Source organism: Lytechinus variegatus, chromosome 2 (assembly GCF_018143015.1).
Source record: "Lytechinus variegatus isolate NC3 chromosome 2, Lvar_3.0, whole genome shotgun sequence".
Classification (NCBI taxonomy): Eukaryota; Metazoa; Echinodermata; class Echinoidea; order Temnopleuroida; family Toxopneustidae; genus Lytechinus; species Lytechinus variegatus.
The window spans coordinates 22157231-22181156 of NC_054741.1; the positions used below are offsets into that span (position 1 = coordinate 22157231).

At 34.7% G+C, this 23926-nt stretch overlaps 1 protein-coding gene across 1 annotated transcript in view; it reads right to left on the reverse strand.

The window, feature by feature from the left end:
• The window catches only part of LOC121407575 (palmitoyltransferase ZDHHC3-like), a 101578-nt gene that overhangs the window by 76003 nt on the left and 1649 nt on the right, over positions 1 to 23926 (reverse strand). Inside the window, exon 2 of the mRNA XM_041598716.1 lies at positions 17096 to 17292. Coding sequence (XP_041454650.1) covers positions 17096 to 17251 — 156 coding nt within the window. The 5' untranslated portion in view covers positions 17252 to 17292. The remainder of the gene's footprint in view (positions 1 to 17095; positions 17293 to 23926) is intronic.

The window sequence follows — 23926 nt, forward strand, 5'->3', positions numbered from 1 at the left end:
GAAAGGAGATCAAATTGGCCTATTTTATTGCACCTACTGGGTTTTAGGGGTATAAACTACTTTTTGGCGGGGGGGGGTATAAATCCTATATTTAATTGGAGAGGGGATGAAATTGGTCTCTATATATTCCTGTATCGTACCTACTGGGTTTTAGGGGTATAAATTATTTTTTGGCTTGAGGGGGGGGGGGGGTACTTCCAAGAACCCTACATTTGAGTGGAGAGGGGATAAAAATGACATAATATATATACTACCGTATTGTACCTACTGGGTTTTAGGGGTATAAACTATTTTTTGGCTTGAAGGGGGGGGGGTACTTCCAAGATACCTACATTTGATTGGAGAGGGGGTGAAATTGGCTGGGGGGCACAAATTTGTTCAACCATATTTTCCCCGATCGGTAAAGGGGTAGTTCTAATTGACACTTCTTGTATTTGCTTTATTCTTGTAACCTTATAATCTCATACGCCCCATTCAAACGTTGTGAGCGCAAAAACGCGAGTAAAATATTTTAATCGCCTGATCGAAAGGGACCTGTTAAGGACTGTTTGCAGATAGCCATGAAGACGATGCATATTTCAACGATGGAAAACGCGAACGAGCAGCGCAAGCTGAAAATGTTTTACATTTCGAACTAAACAAATTTATATTCTAAGCACTTTTTTAATCATAAAGTTAAGCACCATTTGAAGCACTGTGTAGGGAAATTCTGAAGTGGATATGGATTGCACTCTATAAATGATGCGAGATCAAAGAGCGAGCTGACATTATTTATTATGTAGACCTAGGGCCTGAACATTTTATGGACATTGCGCAACCAGGGGCGGATCCAGCCTTCGCCAATAGGGGGGGCCGGAATTTTTTTCAGCCAAATTTTCCCTGATCGGCTGCTCGAAGTTAATTTTTGTTTGTTTCTTGTGAGGGGTAGTCTGTTATATACATATATATATGTTATATACATATATCTGTTATATACATATATATATATATATATATATATATATAATTGCTCTGCCTCGGCATTGAGCACTTTTTGGAATCCTCAACCAATCCCATACCAAGTGTATATATATATATATATATATGTATGTATATACATACATATAGCGTAGTGACTTAGTGACTGTTATTACTATATATTCATATAATATCATAAGCCTTATTAAGTGCGAGCAGAAATTTTTTATATGCGCTTTGATCTGATAAAAAAAAATTCTGTCAACGGCAGCTTCTTATCCAAGAGGACGTTACAAATTTCCACTATCAAATAATGCGAGCGCGAAGCGCGAACTGAAAATTTTGTCATTTTTACTTGAAAGAATGGAAAACGATAGGTATATAGCTAAATAACTGATGCGAGCGCGAAGCGCAAGTTGAAAAAAAATCGAGATTTTAATCTCAAAATTTGACACTCTATATTCATATTTTGTAAATCATGAAAAGGATGAGTAATTTGAATTTTTCCTATATTAATAATGCGAGCGCAAAGCGCGAGCAGATTTTTTTTCTTCTATTTTTGATATACATTCTGATCTCATATAAAATATGTTAAAGGCTGCTTATTAGCCATGAAGATGTTACATTTTAACTATCAAATAATGCAAGCGCGAAGCGCGAGCTGATAATTTCGACATTCTACCTGAAGAATGGAAATTCTAAGCACCTTTTGTAATCGTAAAACGGATAAGTATATTACTAAACAAATGATGCCAGCGCGAAGCGTGAGCAGAACAATTCTGGACACTCTATTCATGTTTTGTAAATCATAAAAAGGATGAGTATTTGGAAAGTTTCCAACATTAATAATGCGAGCGCAAAGCGCGAACAGACAGTTTTTGATATTGTGATCTGAAACTGGATAATGATTTATATAGAGAACCTGCGTATCTGAATTTCAGATTTCGTGTTTCAGATTTCGACCTAGAATTTGGGTATTCTAAATACCTTTCTTATGAAAATCAATAGAGCAAGCAAAGTGCGAGCTAAAAATATATGATGTTCTGATCTGACAAAAGGGTCAAGTTTAACTCTGTATTTCAAGCACTTTGTAGGAAGGATATGGATCACAGTTTAAAAAAAGCTGATATATTTCATTTTTTTTAGTTTGGCATAGGACCGGGACATTCTACAAAGACATTATGTCATATGAAAATGATGACTATCTTCCTATTTCTCTTCCTAAACATTAAAGCGCAAAATCTAATAATATTATGGCCTGAAAACTGAACATTATTTTAAAGCACTTTCTAAATTATGAATAAGATGCGTGAGTTAATATCTTTCAACAATCAATGTGAGAGAAAATCACAAGCCGAAATTTCTTATAAACTGTCATCAAATTGGGATTTTTTAAGTAGTTTGTTTTAAAATTAATATTGAGATATACATAACTCACCAATCATAATGCCAGCATGCAGCGCTAGCCGATACGTTTTGACAATCTGACTGAATAGGGATCTTACGTTTTGATAACTTTATGGAGTACAGGAAAATAATAGGTACCTGAAAAATTAAATTTTGTGAGCGCATCGCAAGCAAAAAATAATATTCAGACCATAAAGCAAGAAATTTTTACAGAGCACGTTTTAAAAATAAATTTGTGAAATTTCCAAGCTGAGATATGTTTTGTATATTGACTTCAAAATTCGATATTTTAAGCTCCATATTGCGCAAGATATGTAAATATACTCAAAGGCAAAGCAAGTGCGAAACGCGAGCGAAAATTTTATATCCCTACATGAAAGATTTTTAAATTATTTTCCAGGTCTTCCTCTCTTCTTGTTTCTCTTTTTTTCTCCTCTCTTTTCCCTTTTCTTACTATTTTTTCTTTCTCCCCCCTTTTTTGCTCCACCAATAGGGGGGGGGGGGGGGGGGGGCGGACCCCTCGGCCCCCCCCCCTGGATCCGCTTCTGACAAATAAAATTTTGCGAGCGCGCAGAAGACAAAACATAAATTTTTGCAGAGCACTTTTTAAAAATCAAGTTGTAAATCAAACAAAATAATGAAAATTCAATTTCCGAGCTGAAATATGTTTTATATATTGACTTCAAATTTTGATACTTAGGCTCCGTATTAAGCAAGATATATAGAAATCACCTAAAAGTCAATGCGAACGCGAAGCGCGATCAAAAATTTTATACTGTATGGTGACATGAAATATTTTAAACATTATTTTCCAAGTCTTCCCCTCATCATTTTATTCACCCGTCTTCCTCCTCTTATGTTTCTCCTTTTTTGTCCTCTCCTTTTCCTTCTTTTTCTTTTTTTTTTCTTTCTTTCCCCTTTTTTTTGGTTTTGCTCCGTCAATAGGGGGGGGGGGGGCCGGGCCCCTCGCCCCCCTCCCCTGGATCCGCCTATGCTTTGCGCAACCATGTGAAAATGATGACTGTCTTCCTATTCCTCTTTCTCAGCGCGAGATGAAACTTGTCGATTTCCAATTCTTCAAAAGGGGCAAATTTGATTATTCGGAATTCATCAAAATGTTATTATGTATTAATCTAATAAGAGCAAGAAGTTTGTTGATATTAAGTTTTTTTTTCATTTTTGTACTTTTATATTTATCAATAGGATGCATGCGTTAATATAGATTTAACAATTAATGCGAGTGCAAATCGCGAGCCGGATTTTTTACTGTCATGCAGGGGGGGGGTAGGGGCACAGTGTCTACCACCTTTTGAAGCATTGAAAAGGTGCCCTTTTTACGCAATAAAAATGTCCCTTCATAAACGTGTACTATGCCCCTTTCACCTTAGGAGGAGCCTGAAAAAAACTTTCTCGTGTAAGTGCCTATTTTTTTTAAGTGCCATATCTCTTTCATAATATTATGAAGGGATTTAATCGAATTAATAAATATCGTCGTATCGTCTGCGAACTGTGTTATTTTCATCTCTCTGGTAAGCATAAACAATATCCTGAAACATCTATACCTCTGATTTGATTACTTTCTTTAATACAAATTGCACAAAATCTCTGAAAACAAAATAAACCTCTATACTGATAATGGACACCCTTGTCTTACACCTTTATAAATATGAAATGATTCTGATAACCAACCATATGCATTGTATAGTACTCTACCTTGAGCATGTTTATGTAACATCTTAGTTCAATTTATAAACGATTCCTTAAACTTTAATGTTTTAAACAGAAATGAGTGGTTCACATTGTCGAATGCTTTTAGAAAATCTAAAAAAATGATAATGCCACAGGAACTTTTATTTATAAGAGTCAATAATATCTTGAGCAAGCATAACATGTTCGGATGCCGATCTACCTTTAACATGTTTAATAAATCCACATTGATCAGTTAATAATGATGACAAAACTTTCTGTAAAGGCATCGCTAAAACCCGAGCTGCAATTTTGTAGTCGATAATGAGTAAAGATATTGGTCGTCAATTGTCCAAAGATCATTTTTTTATAACAGAGTAACAACTCACGCCATACAGGGGTATGGAGTGATAATCTTTGAAGGGGTGATGTCATCGATGAAGCATCAGGAAGCCTGAGCCATCCACTTCCAAATGCTTATGCGTTGACATTTCCATGATAAAAAAGAACTCTCCATATCCTAATTGGAGAAAGGTACAGGTATGTACAGTTTATTTGCCAAAATAGAATGATATAATTTGCCATTAATACTATTTGGCATAAATATAGAATGATATTGAAATGTTTACATTAATTGATTATGACACGAATTGAAAGTGTCATGGATGGATGACCGTCAGTAACATTTTTTAAAGAAATCTAACTCAATGAAGTGATTCATTTAAGCCGTCTTTTTCATTTCATTCATTCATTTATTTATTCATTCATTTTTCCAACGAAATTTATAATGCAATAATTTACAATTAATAAAACATATCAGAAAATATAAATAACATTCAGTTTTATTCATTTTTATTCCCCATTTATAATGTAGGCCCAATGGTGGGGGAGCTATATTAGTGATTGGAGATAACATTGTATGTTTTATTTGTTCAAACTAGGTATGATATAAAAACACAGCCAATGGCACACATTAATTTCGTGTTCCTGCATAAATTGTGAGTGAAATCATAAAGCCTATACACCTCTGTTCCAAATGAAACGGATCACTCTTTTAAGAGCCATTGATAATATACTGTTTTTCTCCCAGAAGGTTCAGTAATGTTTTATCCTATTCATTTCATTTCCCATTTATTTTTTTCATTGGACATGGATTTCTTTGGGGGAGGGGGTCTTACCCCCCCCCCCCCCGATCTGTATAGCAGTGGATCAAGACGTGGCCTTACACAACAGACGAGGAGACCTTTGAAGCGAGTGACTATGAAGAGGAGGAACCAATCACAGTCAGTCACGAATGAACAAGAATTTGCAATGACAATCAAAGAACACCATGCAGTTTTGTCGAAGTTTGGAGATGAGGACCTGAATTTAAAAGAGACCAACACTTTTTCATTTCTTCAATAAACTCTGGTTCCACAACGACGAACCTAATGAACCCAACAGCTCTTTTCAGAGCAATACCTTTATGACACCGTGTGAGAAACGTCCCCGTCGTAGTGTCAGTTATGAGTTTGCAGCTAATTCTCTCATTTTGCATGAATCATAAACAATCATAAAAAAATCGTGGACTCAAGTATTCTTCTAAAAGACAAGCGTGCGATCAAACCTCATCTTTTTATGTAATTGATTTAGTTATCAAGATTTTCATTTATTTGTATATGCACAAAGAGTCGTGTGGTTGAAAAGGCTTTTGACATGAGATTCAGAATAGGATGGAAACGTTTTTTTTTATATATGGAACCCGTGATGTAGGAGGACTTTTGTTATTATTCACTAATACTTAACTGAATATCTGTAAAATATCATTGCCAAAATTGTATATGGATATGTTGGAAATTTGGGCCGCTATCAAAGAAGTACTTCTTGAAAAAGAAACATCTAAAAGAAATTAGATATTTTTTAACGGCAAAATTATTGGACTGAACGGGCAAATGCTATGTGATGAAAAGTTATTTCTTAAAAACATATATATAAATTGCATCATATTGTTGACAAGGAAGGTATCATCAAATCTCCTAGAAACTTTCTGAAGATGGGGTTAGATGGAAATGAAATAGATAAAGTTTACAAAGTTTTTGAAAATATTCCAGCAACACGGAAACACCTTTTGAAGAAAAACGACAACTGTGAAGACACTGGTCTAAATCTAGAATTTATATTTACTTGTAAGATTAACAGTTAACCAAACGTAACATCCAAGAAAATATACAAGGCACTTTTAAGTATTAAATTGTAAAAATTGTATGCGTTTAATAATAAAGAGAAGACATATAATTTCTCCGAAAAAGATATCTGTGTTATATTTTCAAGACCCAGAAAATGTACTATAAGCAGTAGGCTTAAAGAGTTTTTTAATTTAAAATGCTTTATGAATTAATATACACGAAGAAATATTTACATTTATTCAAAATTTTCTCAGATAGTGAATGTTCGTTTTGTGGGAATACTGAAGAAACTAATGAGCAACTGTTTTTTCATGTGAAAAGACGAGAGACGTATGGATAGATTGTGGTAACTTATTCACTATGTATGAAATAAAAAAATGCCAGGTGGGTGGATATACACATTGGTGTTAAGCATACTAATATAGGGAAGGAACAGATAATTATATCTGATCTTTGTTTACAGCAGGACTAAAAAAGACCACCAAGTCCCAACGAAATTAGAGAGAAGATATTAGAAAATGAAACGTGAAGAGAAAATTTTAGCAGTAACGCGGGGTAAATTATCAAACCATATTAGGAAATGGGAACATTTCCTTACAAAAGAGGCGACAGAGCTCATGAGATTATGTTTGTTCATTATGGTGTAAGTTTGTATAAGTTTTTATCTGATATTTGTGTTGTTTAACTCATCTGGTAGTGGTACGATGCAGTGTCTTAGAATATTATTTCACGATGTGCACAATGTATACGAGTTTAAGAAATTTGTTAGAATTATTATTTACAATTCTAACTTTGTAAACTGCATTGTATGAAATTTGATTTGAGAGAAAAACAATAAAACATCTTTACAAAAAGAGCAGAACCAGCTTTCGCCAACAGGACGGTAAGGAACTGAAAAATGTATTTTTTTAAATTAAAATTTTAACCCTTAAAATCACTCTTTTCCCCCTACCAGGCGAAAAGTGCTGCTTTTTCTTTGAAGGTAAAAGACAGAAATTATCAGTAGGTACAATACGGTGATATACCATACTGTATGGGCCAATTTGATCCCCTCTCATCTAACATGTAAGGGACTGTAATCACCCCCTTGCCCCCCCCCCCAAAAAAAAGAATATGTTTATACCCCTTTAAACCCAGTAGGTACAATACGGTAGTATATATATTATGCCATTTTTATCCCCTCTCCACTCAACTGTAGGGTTCTTGAAAGTACCCCCCCCCCCTTCAAGCCAACAAATAGTTTATACCCCTAAAACCCAGTAGGTGCAATATATATAGGCCAATTTGATCTCCTTTCCACTCATATGTAGGGTTTATTGGAAGTACACCCGCCCTTCAAGCCAAAACATGAATTTATACCCCTAAAACCCAGTAGGTACGATACGGTAGTATATATATATATAGACCAATTTCATCCCTCTCCAATTAAATATAGGATTTATACCCCCCCCCCCGCCAAAAAGTAGTTTATACCCCTAAAACCCAGTAGGTACAATACAGTAGTATATATATGCCAATTTGATCCCCTTTCCACTCAAATGTAGGGTTCGTGGTAGTACCCCCCCCCCCCCTTCAAGCCAACAAATAGTTTATACCCCTAAAACCCAGTAGGTGCAATATATATAGGCCAATTTGATCTCCTTTCCACTCAAATGTAGGGTTCTTGGAAGTATACCTCCCCCCTGAAGCACAAAAATAGTTTATACCCCTAAAACCCAGTAGGCACAATATAGGAATATATATAGGCCAATTTCATTCCCTCTCCAATTAAATGTAAGGTTCTTGGAAGTACCCCCCCCGCAAGCCAAAAAATAGTTTATACCCCTAAAACCAAGTAGGTACAATACGGTAGTATATATATTACGCCATTTTTATCCCCTCTCCACTCAAATGTAGGGTTCTTGAAAGTACCCCCCCTCAAGCCAAAAAATAGTTTATACCCCTAAAACCCAGTAGGTAAGATACAGGAATATATATAGGCCAATTTCAGCCCCTCTCCAATTAAATGTAGGGTTTATTGGAAGTACCCCCCCCCCCCTTCAAGCCAAAACATAATTTATACCCTCAAAACCCAGTAGGTGCAATATATATAGGCCAATTTGATCCCCTTTCCAATTAAATATAGGTTTTATACCCACCCCCGCAAAAAGTAGTTTATAACCCTAAAACCCAGTAGGTACAATACAGTAGTATATATATGCCAATTTGATCCCCTTTCCACTCAAATGTAGGTTCGTGAAGTAAGTACCCCCCCCCCTTCAAGCCAACAAATAGTTTATACCCCTAAAACCAGTAAGTACAATATAGGAATATATATAGGCAAATTCATTCCCTCTCCAATTAAATTTAGGGTTTATTGGAAGTACACCCCCCCTTCAAGCTAAAACATGATTTATACCCCTAAAACCCAGTAGGTACGATACGGTAGTATATATATATAGACCAATTTCACCCCCTCTCCAATTAAATCATAGGGTTATACCCACCCCCAGCCAAAAACATAGTTTATATCCCTAAAACCCAGTAGGTACAATTCGGTAGTATATATATATGCCAATTTGATCCTCTCTCCACTCAAATGTAGGGTTTTTGGAAGTACCCCCCCCCCCCTTCAAGCCAATTCCCTTCGAATTAAGATGACCTTTAACCTTGTTCAGGCTACCAGCAATAAGCTGATATTAAAGGTAGTCAAATTTCTTGGGGAAAATACAATAATTTTGTTAAAATTTTCACCCCAAATGACCTTTGACCTTGATCATGTGACTTTCAACTCGGTCAGTGAAACTTGATTGCCCTAATGCCAAAGTTTCAAGAAAAGATCCACTCATCCAGCTATAACCTGCGAGACAAAATTGATGAAAACAGCTCAATCATATTTGAATATTTGCCCTTTTAGCCGTCCATACTATGCTGGGATGCTGTGGCTGAAGTTAGAGGCCGGTAATGTATACAGATATTTTACGCCCCTAAAACCCAGGATTACCAGCAACACTTCATAGTACTGTACAGTCAACTGTCGGGTTAATAATTGATATCAAACAAAATTAGATACTGGAGCAGTCTATACATGTACCTGTAAATCAAAATAATTCTTTGCAAAAACAGTCTGAATTCACATATGAAACAGAAATATTTCCTGATATTTCATTATACTAGTAGCTTCATACAATCTTTTTTGGCTTTAATAGATCATTTCATTTGAAAACAAAGAGGCACTTCCTAAATATTATCAACATTCACTTCCACTTTATAACAACTATTTTTTTCACTGTCTTTCTTCTACACTGTAGGATATTTATTTATTTATGATTCACTTTCAATGTGTAATTAACACATTTTTGTACATGTAGACAAGGGGAATCAAAGGGAAGCTTGTTCTTATTTAAATGTTCTCCCAAAAAGAGTCCCAAATGTATATAAAGCATAGAGTTTTTAGACCTACTTTGCTAGTAGGTCCATGTATAAAGTACGTGTTTCAAAATAATTATACAAAAAATATAAACAATGAATCCAAGACCCATACAAAAATGTTAATGGGTCATCTTAAATGGGCTTCATCATGCACACACACAAAACTAGACAAAAAAGGTGTTTCTGGTTCTGTTGTTTTCAATGTCTATAAGGGTCTCCAATAAACGTGGGTGATAGAATCAGTTGGTATTTGATGCTGGAGAGGGATTCACCAGATCTAACTCTAATGGGAGAGTGATGACATTTGTAATAAGAGACAAATGTACACAGTGCTCTCTGCATGATTTCCCCATTTTCCTTTGACATTTTGCTTTCTATCCCTCTAACACGATTGTCTTAAAGTGTACGTACATGTATTGACAATTTATTATCTTTTATTCTTTTTTCAGGAATGTCAGTGTCCCCTTTTTAAATATTTTCCTTCAACTAAAAGTCTACAGCAATCCATGCACAAAAAAGGATTGTAAATATTGATTGCATCTTACATAATGGCCTGTATTCTCAAAAGAGGTTTCAATTGTACCATGGTAAAAAACCATGGACAATGCAGATTTATTTCATTAACTAGACCAAAAGCTTCAGTCTCTGTATTTTGGTTGTTCCGCTGAACTACGTTGGCTCCACTCACCATACATAGACTGAAGGGGTTGGGGGTCCGTGGCTAGACAACGTATAGTAAACTAGCGTTTTATAGATCGCGATTTAAAACTGTTTTTTGAGTGAAATTTACAATTTAATTATCAGGGAAATATAAATAACTTAAGTAATTGCATACCTTGGACCGGAGTTATTAAAAAAAATCCACTGGATGATTGAGAAATCTGTCATCTAAGACATTTTCTCCCAACCTTAACGGTTTTCCCTGAAAGTTGCCATCTTGAATGACGTCATTATCGTTAATGTCTCGATATATCGCGATTATAACTATTATCGTTTGTCTTCGTGAGTGTATCGTATCGTATTATTGCCTTGTAGGTGTGCTGGTGGAATGCAATATCGATATCACATTCGTATATTGTTGACGCCCTCCCCGTTCGTTTGTAAATATTTCATAGTTTGGCTGCCTTAATTTGGATCGATGAGCTGTGCTTTTCCCAACTAAACATCGGTAAGGTATAATTTTCATGCATTTTCATCTATATCGTTTAAAGTATTTTAAAATTGAATAATGAAATATTTTTAATTTGTAGTTTACATATCCTTAGATTGTAACCTCGATGTGTTATATAACCCCAAACTTTGGACTCTGGTCGGACAAAAGTGCTGGTGTTATAACAAATGGGAGCCCACACGTACACTTTACCGTCGGTGAATGGGGATTACAGTAAAATGTCAGAAATTGTTGAATAAATCCCCAGAAACGACGGATATTCCTGTCTATTCATTAACATGCTTAATTTTAAGCGTTCTTTGCTGAAAGGGCATGTTTAATTGGATTTAACTTTGTGTACGCGATAAAATAAGCATACTGTAATTATGTTTTAAAATCTGCATAGTACATGATTTTGTAACTTTTGTACCATGGTACAATTAAAACCTCTTTTGAGAATATGGGCCTATCACTGCACCACAAGGCCACTGAGCACTAAAGCTACCATGCCCGTGAATAATGAAATAATAAAAGAACAGATGAGCTCCATTTTTACATGGATCCACATGTAGGGCCTACATTTTTTGTTGTTTGTTTTCTATCCAGATAAATGTAGGCACTGTTCTTAGATTTGTGGTATATTTGACATGTTTCTGAATTCTAACAGCTCTTCTTTTATTGGGAATGGGGACAGAGTTAAAATTGACAAAATTAATTGGTTTGCCTCATAATTATGACAAACACCACTTCAGCAATTGTACTGGATAGTGGATCTACGAAGTAAGAGTACACCAATTAGAGGACTTATCTCAGTGCTCTAGGCAGTGTTCATGCATGTACATGTAACTGTACCCTTAAAAGGTTACCAAAATAACCTTGATGCTACCTTATTACCATGGCAACTATCTATTTGCAAGCGATTGGAACTCATCTTTTTGGCATTTCTGTGCACAGCCTATACATGTGCATGGTAGATGACCACCTGAATTGGTGTCATCTCCTTTCTAGTGCACATCCCCAAGGATATTTCTGCACATTTATTCACACTAATACTATTTCATTGTTGATTCAGCCCACTTTCGAGTTAACTGAAGAAGAAGGGGAAAATTCATGGGTTTCACTGATGTATCCCCCATACCCAAGAAACAAAAATATTTCATGACATAATTGAATGGGCACCAGGTAAAATTTGAAAGCTTGATTCAGTCTGCATTCAGTACAATTAGTAAAATGTTTAGAGGTCATTCCAATGTATTAAGTGCTTAAGGCCTGGTTACACCGCCCGAGCGTTGTTGGAGCGGTCGTGGAGTGGAAAGAGAGTCGAATTTCGCTCACAAAATTGGGGAAAAAAATCGAAAACAAAAAAAACACAATCGAAATAAAAAATGGTGAACGGTAGCGAGTGGTGATGATTTTTTTTCTCTCCGCTCCAGTAACGCTCGGGGGGTGTGACCAGGCCTTTATATTAAACTCTAAGGAAGAATTATTATTTTTTATTATTAGGTTTATATCCAACCAGGCAGCTACACTGCCACCACCCTCCACACAGTGCTACACAAATTTATCGCAAACACAGCCCTTTACTGAGCTGACCAGTTATAATCTGTGCAGGTCTGTGACTGAGTAATCATGTGGTAGGGTCCACGGTGTAACCCAACACATTTTCTTTTTTTTTAGAAAATATTTTCAGCTTTAGGAAATGTTTCTTTCAGCTTCACAGTTTTCTTTCTGAAAAAAAAATGAATCAAACAAATCGCTTTTCAATAAAGACCAAAACCGAAAGCGAAATTCAATTTTAAATTCAAAGAAAAATAGGCTACATAAAGTATGTGTGTCTTACTTTAAACTGAAATGGACATCAAAATTAATGAATGGTGTATGAATTCTACATATACTTTGAATATTCAGATGTAGCATACCACTTTCACAATCTCACAGTTGCACATTTGCAAGTGCCCTAGTTTCATTTCACAAACTGAATAATGGTAAAATTAGATTACGTGTCTAAACAGAGCTGTGAGCGTACTGCAGCTGATTGCAATCATACGTTGCAGACTGCTGTTGTCACTATCTACTGTATGCCTCAAATGGTGAGTTTCATTCCAAAACATCACAAGCAGTGGGCTTTTAAGTCGTTCCCATGTAGGTAAAAAACTGATGGAACAAGTTTGTAAGTCGAGGAAACAAGTTAGTCAAGGGATCAACGTTGAGTTCAGGAAACGAGTTAGTAATGGGAATGAGTTTTGAAAAAAAAGCAGATTTCATACACCATTATGGTCCGACTCTATAAAAAAAAGAACTACCGGTATAATGTTAGTACATAGATGTAATTTTGGAATTCAATCTTCTAATGTAAAACATACATCATGAAAGGGTGTGATCAACATCTTAAAAAGTAAAACTACCATCTAATGCTGTTTCTTGACTGAAAGAAATAATCAGAAAGGAAAGTACATCAAAACGGTCCAGGTTATTGCACACTTTCTGGAGAACTTTCTTGTCTACATCGTGCATATATGCTGGCACTGTAACACCATGATAAAACAAAAGTTTGTGTGTACATGTATACATCCAAAGAAAAGGAAGTGCAGTGTAAAAGCCCTTCACAAGAGGAAAACCTCTCTCTATCTCTCTCTCGTTACTTTACCCATCGCTGCACAGACGTAACTGACATCTATTCTCATCATGTTAGATAAGTTCCCAATATTTCACCCAAATGGAAAAATGGATCAAGTTACTTATGAAATCCACGAGTAGCATGTAAGCCCTGTAACCAGAATCCATTTCATTTTGTTATCTCCTCATTTTGTCTCTCCTTAGATTGCCGACCAAACCCAAGATCCCATCTAAACAAATAACCAACAAGGAGAGGGCAAAGGGAAAACATATGGGGGTATATCACAGGAAAGTCACGTCCCTTGCCTAGAAATATTGTGAATTGGTGCTTAATATTCGGTGAAACAGTTAGGATTTCATCCTTGGAGTGAAATTGCCCTGCCACCAACAGTGCCTTGGAAGCATCTCGGCAAACAGGCAAGGCAATCTTCCAGGTCTAAATAATTGCTATTGAGCTACACGTACTGTGCATCTGTATTGACATCACCAACAACATCCAGTTTCATGGTCAAGACGGCATTCTTGCCCGTCTTTTCTAACAATGCAAATATAAGTTCTATTTCCAAATTAAGTTGGTAGCTCTGCTGAAAAGGAATCCCTTCATTTCAAGATGAGACTGAGATATGATCAAGATTTGGCATTTATGTAAAATATGCAACCTTAGATGACAAGTGTAGGACAAAAATAAGCAGGATTTCTTATCAACTTAATAAATCAAATTGGTAGATTCACAATACAAAATATTTTGTTTTGATTTGACTATGGTGGTTGTCAGTATCTGTTAACTATTGAGATTTTTCAACCACCCAATTCCAGTAATTCCTTACCCTGAATTGTTATTTGTCTATTTTAGGGTAAGTCCAAGAATTAACGCTTGTAACTATGGGACATTTCAGAGGCATTAATGACCTGAAAAATAGTGTTAAATGAAAAAATTACTTTGATTAGATTTAATACCATTATGATGGTTGATATCTAGAAGAATAATCATGTAAGAATGGTGACATACATGTACATGTATCATGTTGACCTGTTAGAGAGAAAACATATGATGTTACTTCAGGGATGCAGAAAAAAAAAATTAAAACATTTTTTTCAAGTTGAGAATTCTCTTAAAGTGTTTCATTTGACAACTTGCTACTCAGTGTGATAAAAGTCACAACACTCTTGTGTAAAGGCAAGTTAAATGTCATAAGTAAAAACCCTCTCATTACAGACTCTAATTAAACCCATTAAAGGGAAGTTCACCCTGAAGAAAAGTTTGTTGTAAAAATAGCAGAATTTCTTTTTTTAAATAGTCATGAAGGTTTGAGGAAAATCGATTAAAGAATAAGTTATTAGAATTTTAATACTTGGATTTGCGACGTCATAAACGAGCAGCTGCCCCATATGTTATGTAATATAAAATGCATAAATTTAAATTTTTTTTATGGTTCATGATGACTTTTTTTTTAGGAACAGGTGTGAAATGATTTCTTTGATATACTGAAGGTAAAATATAAATCATTTTCAATTTTCTGAGAAACTGACATTTAATTCATTTTGCTCGCATATGACTCACAAATCAAATGATTAATATATTCTAATAACTTTTTTATTCCTTGATGCATTTTTTCAAACCTTCAGCAATATTTTTATTAATTTTCTGCTATTTTTTACAATAAAATTTTTGTCTGGGTGAACTCCCCTTTCAATTACATGTTACGTATGGGACAGTCGTGTATGGGACATTTTGTCCCCATAGAGAACTAACACAATTTCCCCCATATTTTTGAAATTTATAATGATTTCAAATTTTGAAATAACAAAAGAGTTTTTTATTTCAAAATGTTCTATTGAGACATGTGTGATATGGCTGAAAATGAAATGAGCCATTTCAACATATTTTTATTCTTGTTTTTTTCATGGTTTCATGAATTTCTTATGTACAGGTATTTCTATTATTTTAGATCATTTCACATTTTTCCATTTTCATCATTTTTGGGGTACGATCATTTTCATTAATCAATATTTATAACAAGTCAGTCTTTAGAAACTAAAAAGGTGAAAAGGAAGGAAAATTGTTCTTCTCCCTGGACTATGTAGTATGTACACAAATTTGATATTCGTTTCCCCGTTGACATTGTGTACAAAATGTCCCATACATAGGCTACATGTACATGTAACATCTTCTTGTCCCATACGTAACATTTTTAAAATTAACTTTGTATCAAACTGTAAGATACATTTTTGAAACTTTTCATGGTATAAAATTTTTATACTCGAATTAGAACTTCCTAGAGATGCAACAACACAAGTATTGTATTCTGAGAAATAACTTAAAAAACATCCTCAAAATGTTACGTATACATGAGACATTCCATCCTTGGACAAGACCTAGTTGGTATACAGTGTATTTAATTAAATGACACCACTTTCCCCAAAAGTAATAAGATGTTGGGGGTCCATGTCCCCCACCAATGACTATATCTCACAAGGTTTGTTTTGAATTTCTATGAGCTTTTAAAATTATCTCACAGGCCCATTTTACCAATTATGCATATTAGGTGCCCCAAATTAGCACAAATTTGCACATTATCAATTTTTTCTTAATGAAATTTTAAAATTCAACATTTGTGCTCTCTTACCCCACCAAAGATAACTTCTTTAAAAAAATGAAATTTTGTCTTCTAGGGTGACCTTTTCTTTGACTTGCCTTCTAATGTATTTCAGTCCCTTTTCTTGCCTATATTTACCTAGAGCTGCTTTGTAATCTGTACCGATTTTTATAAGAATTTTTGAAATACATGTTTCAAATTGAAATGAATTGAATTTCATTGCTTTAATATATTCCATTCCCAAAAGGAACTTTGATCTATTATTGCTCATTCATTTCTTTTTTCAAACTCCATGAATAAAACTTACTGTATAGGCAGCCACTATTTATGTACATTCATTTGTTTGTTTGCATTTATTTCCATATACCTGGTAAAAAGAATATTCATATTCAAATTTAACAAATTGTATGAATCATATAAAACATGGAGGATGGCCCATTCTAGCAGTATTAACAATATATTTTCTTCCATGGGGTCCTTTCTTCCATTGTATTCCTACATACTTATACTAATACTCAAACATCAAAAATACCAATTTCAAGGAATCAAACAAACAACATCATCCCTCAATAATAGCATTCTCCTGAAACAGAAAAAACCTTTAAAAATTCATTCTCTTAAAAAAAATTTATTACACATCAGTCAGTGACAATTTTTTATGAAAAGAGAGAGAAAGGGAACAGGTAGGAACCTGGATCGAAATGTAAATGCTTGGATAAAAAAGTAAAGTGCATCATTTACCCCCAGCTTCAGATTTACTGAGCTGAATTCCCAAACTGGATATCTGAAATTGATATACATGTACATGAAAAATGTAATAAAATAATTGATCATTCCTTCTGAATATTTTCTCTAATTGATAAATAAAAACATTAATCCACTGAACGTCGTGACCGTACGAACAGTGACTTTGACGTGTAAATGAATCATTCATTTCAATTCACTGTGCTATCTGATAACCCTCTTGGAAACTGTTTCCTACAATTTTGTTAAATAATTCTAATTTTATAAATCAAATTTGATTTTACGAAATTACTTTTAACCCTGATACTCCCTGTTAGAGAAGCTCACCTACAATCCATTCACTAGAATGTAAGGCTACCTACCTTGATAAACCATGACTTGTCTAATCTTAAAAACCTAGTGAGTCCGCAGCAGCGACAGCATTTATTGCTTGACTTAGACCGAGCGACAGCAGCCCGTTCCACATCTGAGTTGACAGCACTCGGGCCAGGATGTAGGGGTTCTAACCTCAGACTCATTTTCTTTGATTAGCTCATCAAAAGCCACCGAGTCTGAAATCCTGAATGAGGCAAAAAAAGAGAAATATAAGTGATCTGGTTTCTGGGCTCATAGGCCTAATTCATTTCCCATAGACCCATATGTTAAAGTGGCACTTAAAAAGAATTCATAAAAAATAAGGAGGAAATTCTAGGGTTGAATGTTTACTACCAGTTGATAGGTAAAATGTCTGACATTCCATATCTGACCAGAAAAGGGTACCTCCATCGGCTCATTTTAAAAATAAATCAGCATTTATGAAGACTACACCTGACGGGACCAAATTCATCACTTGAGAGAGTAAAGTGACCCTAATTCTTCTGCCAGTAAAAATATAGTTCAATAGTGATGATATATCTTTCCAATTTGGAAAAAGTAGGTTCGGTAGGTACCCTCCCTAGAATCAGTGTTAGATTGTAAGTCATATTCATTCATTTTTGTCAATCAGCAATATCAAATTTAAAAATTGAGCAATGGGTTGCGTCGAATGAATATCTATGGCCTACCAGTTGTGATTAGGCCCGTGCAACCTTCTAATCCTGAGGATAATTTACACAAAAAATAATGTAAGCATTTTAAAAAAAAGTAACAAGACAAATAATTTTATAGATCATATTTCATGTGACATTCTTTAATTGAGCCTGTTTCAAGTGTCACTCACAAGGGTGTAAGATGACTTTATAAAAAAATCAGCATCCAACCTCTCTGTTCGCACATTAGACAGGATAGATGCCTAATCAAAAATTGACAACTCCATTTCACAAGATGATGGAGTGGAGAATAAATTACATATATAAAGTGTAATTGTTTATATCAAATAATTCAAACGGTTTACATCACAAAGAAAATTCACGAAAGTGATGATTATAGACAAATTATATATGAATGGAAAGGTCTTGTCTTTTTATACACAAATATGTCACTAAAAAGTCTTACAGATGTCGTGGAAATGCAAGAAATGAAATTAATAGAGACCCTTCTCAGCCCCCCAGCCGCCCCCAGGCAGACATTCACGCGATCGAAAACAGTCGAGAATAATGACGTCACATGATGATCGACTTCACATCATCTCTCTCGAGCTCTGTGCATAATACACTGATACACCTTCCTGGTCTCTATTTTTCTTCGAATTTACCGTTTTCTTCATGTGTTGTGATATCCGATTTCTGTTTTCGACAACTTCAGACTATAAGAGAACCAGAACTGTGTTACTTTGTCCATTTTTTATTGAATTGTGAACTGGAAAGACCGATTTTGTCCACTCGACAGTCTTCGTTGTGTTGCTCTGAATATTGAAAAACTCCAAGCTGTACGGTCCCATTCACTTGCTGCCGATGCAGGTTACGCTGTTTGATCCAGTCAAAAGTCAAGGTAAGCATGTTTGGAAACTGTAGTCTGTAGGGGAAGGCGGGGTAAGTTGAGCATAGGGGCAAGTTGAGCCACCAGCCCCAGGCCAATAATGAATGAGTCAGACATTGTGGTGGTGTCATGTATTGATGACCCATAGCATAACCCCTAACCCCACCACATTGTTTTCAACTTTGAAACAAAAAGTAGTTTTTTAGAGGGAAAAATACGAATTTCAGCCAAAAAAGTAAAAAAGAGTGTGAAATAGATAAGTGCTTTATAAACACACACGTCTTTAAATATAATAAAGACATGATAACAACATCATTAGTCCAGGTATGGATCTTCATTCTTGTCATAGTCTTTTATATGATGGATGCATAATAAATGTGTGGATACAAAATTATCGCACGAAATTCGGACTGGGGTAAGTTGAGCCAAACAGCATGGGGCAAGTTGAGCCATGGTAATTGCTATGGTAATGTATCTTAAAAATAAACAAACCATAAAAATCGATTGAAATGCTGGCTGAAAGGAGCAAATTTACATGACTGCTCTTTTCCTTTTAAGGATGATAGTATTTATAGAGAATTAGCAAGTGAAAAGACTTTAAACAAAAATTGACATGCTGGTTCTCCCCTCATACATTTTGTACATAGTTTTTGTGGCTCAACTTACCCCAGAAGGTGGCTCAAACTTACCCCATATATGGGGCAAGTTGAGCCATTTGACATCGTTTTTTTCAAAGGTCACGATGACTTACAGTATGGGGATAGAAAGTTATATATAGGTAGAAAATATTTCATAAGAATTAAATTTAAAGGCAAGGTACTTATTTCGACAAGATTATTAATCATATCAATTCTAACATGCAAAAAGCAAAAACTGTCACAACTTACCCCGCCTTCCCCTACTTGTTCTGACGATGCATTCAGGTCAGATGACAGATACAGATCTGATATAATTTTAGAATCATGCATTTTGGCATGACTACTATTAAAATTAAAAAGTCTTTATTTTAGAAATAATGTTTTTGCACAATTCCAGCAGATTTTTCTTCAGTCAGATTTCTAAATAAACTGGTCAGGACTCAGGCGATTAAATTATTTAGGAGCACTGGCATGGACCATGGCTGAAAATATGCTGTTTCAGAGGAATGTTTGGCATTATCGTAGTTTTTGTCACCAGTCCATTCACTGCCGTTTATTTCGTCAACGGCGGTGATCCACTCCCATTGACTTTGTACACAACGAGCGCACAAACACCAAATTTCACGATAAGGCCGAATGTTTTCACGATAAGGCCAAATGTTTAAGTTTTTATTATACACAGGTCTAGTACCCAATTCGTTTATGCTCAGGAGGGCCCTGTATCGTATACATCCAGATACACAGAATTATATCACCATAATGCCGATGTCATGAAGCAAGACAAATTTTCAGCAGTGGTTACCCTGATCATGCTGATTCCTGGCCAAAACTAGAGTCTGGTGTTTCTTTCTGATTAGAGTGCTTCTACATATATGAATGCGTAATGCCTTCAACATAAAACAATGAAGATAAATGCACTCTTTGTAATGACAGAGTACCGTACCTCAAGTGATTCACTACCGCTAAGCGGTAGTGAAGTAGAGTGGAGCGGGCCTACACAAACATCACTTGAGCGTTGAGGTAGAGCACCAGTGTTGTGAGTGGAATTTTTCAGGTGTCTAAACCTACTATTATTTGTTGTTGACCGGGAATTACATGCCACCGCACGTCATCAATCATCAAGATAATGAAATTCATACTTTGATTTGATTATTTACATTATTTCTTTTTTTTTTCTCTCTTCTACACACAGATCTGCACACTCGCTGACTCTGGTGACTTCTGGTCTCTGCTCGCTACTTCAATCTGGGAGATTCCATCATGTCCTCTTACTATGATTTGGATATAGCCATTTTTTTCTTCACTCTTTCCAGGAGCTACGGTGCAAGTTTTGGACTGATAATGATGCAACAGAAAATTTATCTTTATCGATCTTGGAAACATTTTTGAGCAGTTTTGGAGAGAACTAAAAAATTTGACTTGGACAGGAATACAGCTTGTCGAAAATAAGAACACACAACTTAAAACGAAAGAACAATTTTAATGTTATTAGGGCATTTTGCAAGAAATTTTCTAATCAATCACACGTCCCAAATCAAGGGTAAGTCCTTTGATTAAAGACAAACATGTACATGTAGTTGAATTGCTATTGCAACTCGACCTTATTACGCTTGAATTTGAATTTAAGACTTACGCTTGATTTGCAATGGAACATAAGTTTCTTGCAGTGCCCCATAATTGTGTTTTGTTATCAGATATCTAACGTGCTGATTTTTCTCGAAAGGTATATATTTGTCCTTTTAAACGGTATTTGAATATGGGTACGCCTTTTATTTGTTTTCCACAATATTTATTGCATGTACATGTATGAACAGAAGTGAAATATTTATTGTGAAGCACTGAATGTTGTGTGCTGTTGTGTGATGGTTCATCATTTTTTTTGTTCTAAGACTGTAAGCCTGGTGGGTGTGAGGAAGTGGCCTGGATGAAAGAAAAGTGAACATGTGCCCAATTACAGATTTGCATATTCTAAGACAATTTTGTTTCTGGATAAATATTGCTATGCATTCCCTACATTAAGAGTAAAGGAGAAGTCCACACAATCAAAAATTAATTTGAATTTAAAGAAAAATAAGATATTGCAGGAAATTTCATAAAAACTTTGATTCAAATTTATATAATTACTATTTTAACATTGAGAAATTTTGCCTAATTTATAAAACGATATGCTCATCTGTGTCGATGTGCAAATTACACTAACCGATTATGTCACACGCACTAAGTTCTTTTGTATTTTGTTGTTTGATATATTTACATGACATGTAGATTAAATATTTAATTTTCTAATTATTTTCTGAAAATTTTTCGGAGGGATTTTAATTCCTCCAAATAACATTTAGAGTTACAGTTCCGTAAATGTAACCTACTGTGATCGGATGAAGAGTTTCCTATACTCAAATCTGCAAAGAATTAAAAAACAAAATGCCACAAAAAATTAGAAACGAATGTGATGTGAGTGACAACACTAATTTGCATATCATTGTTTTGTGACTGTTTTGAGTAAAAACAACAAGGGAAATTACTCTATTCAAATAATTTTTAGTTGATGTGGACTTGACTTTTAACTCATCCTCTACCCCTCCCATCCCAAATAAGAGTAGAATCTAATCAAGAACTTGAAAATCAAAAGCAGCAATTAAGTAAGATTTGATAAATACAGGTCTGAATAGGATTTCACAAGAAAAAAAGAGAAAAAAAGCTGGGTAGGGACGAGAAGGAATAAAAAAAAAATACCCAAATTAATCCGAGTTTTGAACCAGGGTCCTCGCACACGACAAAACAATGGCCAACACGTTTGGCCACAGACCATTTCCTTCTTTTAAGATATATGAAACAAAGTCCGCTCGCCGCTGTGGGCTAATCATGTTTCGGCAATTCAACTGCAATTTCAATCATTTTGCGATGGATATTGCCGTGTTATTTTGTGGTTCCTGACTTTGTTACGTAATGAAATTTCATAATTTTTTTTCAGTCGTGACGAAGAATGTCTATGCTTTATATTGATTATAATATTAATTTGTCACAAGTGTGATTTCTAAGTGAAAATATGCTTTGTTTATACAAATATATTTCTTGAAAAAAAAGTCATTTTTTCTAAGCTAAATATCGGTTACCAAAATACGTTAAATGTGCACTTTATTTCACTGTTCAGTAAATTCAAACTTTTATCTATATAACAAGACCAATCTTGTGAGGAATAAACAATTCTAAGAGCAAAAACGCTGATTGGAAAGATCGTCTTCAATGGGCTGCTGTCAGCTCAGCTGCTCACGCTCATTGTGTGATGTCACTCAGATTGAGCTCGCAAGAGGACCGGTGGAAGGCAGAAATATGGCATGAAAATAAATCACTTTTTTTAAAAGCTGATTTCTGCAAACTCTAATCACTATTTTGAAAAGTGAAGTTATATATCTGATTAGTAATACTTCCCCTTTACAATGATGACCACAAAAAGGTATAATAAAATACTTTTGATTCTTCGGGTGTCTACTTTAAGTAAAAAAATTAGGGAAGAAAACTCCTACAAATCTCAAACATGTTCTCTGGATCCACAATCTTGAGCTACACCGCTTTACGGCCAAGGTTGTCATTATGTCTACCCACCATTAAAGTGATTGTTTAACATTGGTTTGACTTTTTAAAAATCTGAGCTAGAAGGTCACACTTGTCACCTGTGTCTAGGATATGTTACAAAAATGAAGCCCAGAAAAAATTGCGTTCGAAAAATAATTATTTAGTGCTTCAAAAATTGAAATATAAAGTGACCGGAAACACCATCTTAATTTCATCCCATACACTATTTAGGCGTCTATAAGACGCCTGTTTACAAAATCTGGGTTTGCCTTGTAGTTCTAGCTTTTCATTCTCAAAAATTGTTGTTTTCAGGGTTTATTAGTTCTAATACATGCACTGGTACACATGTTTCAACTTTGTTTGAGAATTTTTTAAATCGGCTGCTCACAAAGTTAAACAATACCTTTAAATCTACTGCTCCAAGTAAATATTTAGTCAAGTTTTCAATTTTTTTACAATGTCAAAATTCAGTAATAGGTTTATTATTCAATGGAATAATATCCATTGTTATAAATTCGTAACAAACACACAAATGCACACAATGATGGAAATTGTTAACAAGGCTTGTCACAGGGAGAATTGTCTGATTTTATTTTTCAAACTTTTTGAGTGAAATTAGTTATTATTTTATTGCAAAATGATAATAATTATTTAGAACTGAAATGTGAATTTTATATGAATAATCATTATTTGTTAAATAAAAAAAATTCTATAAATAACTCTATAAACTGAGCTCTTTGGCACCTCATAATATGCAGTAGCTCAGCTACGGTACATCATCATGAAGCTAGTCAAATAATTCAATTTGAAACTTGATTATAAATTATTATATTATTATCTATAATCATGTATTAAATTTCATTATTTATTGAATAATAATTTTTATCTATAAACTGTTCTTCAAAACGGCATTTTGTAACATTGCTTATCGAAGGTACGTCATAACGAAGCGGTTCAAGCCTATTGTATTTGTGTTGTTGTTTACAAATGGATCGAGAGATCTACACGAGATCGGTCTGGTAAGAAACCTATAATTTTTCAAGTTTTAAACTGACACACTTTTTACACCTTCATATGTAGGAGGCG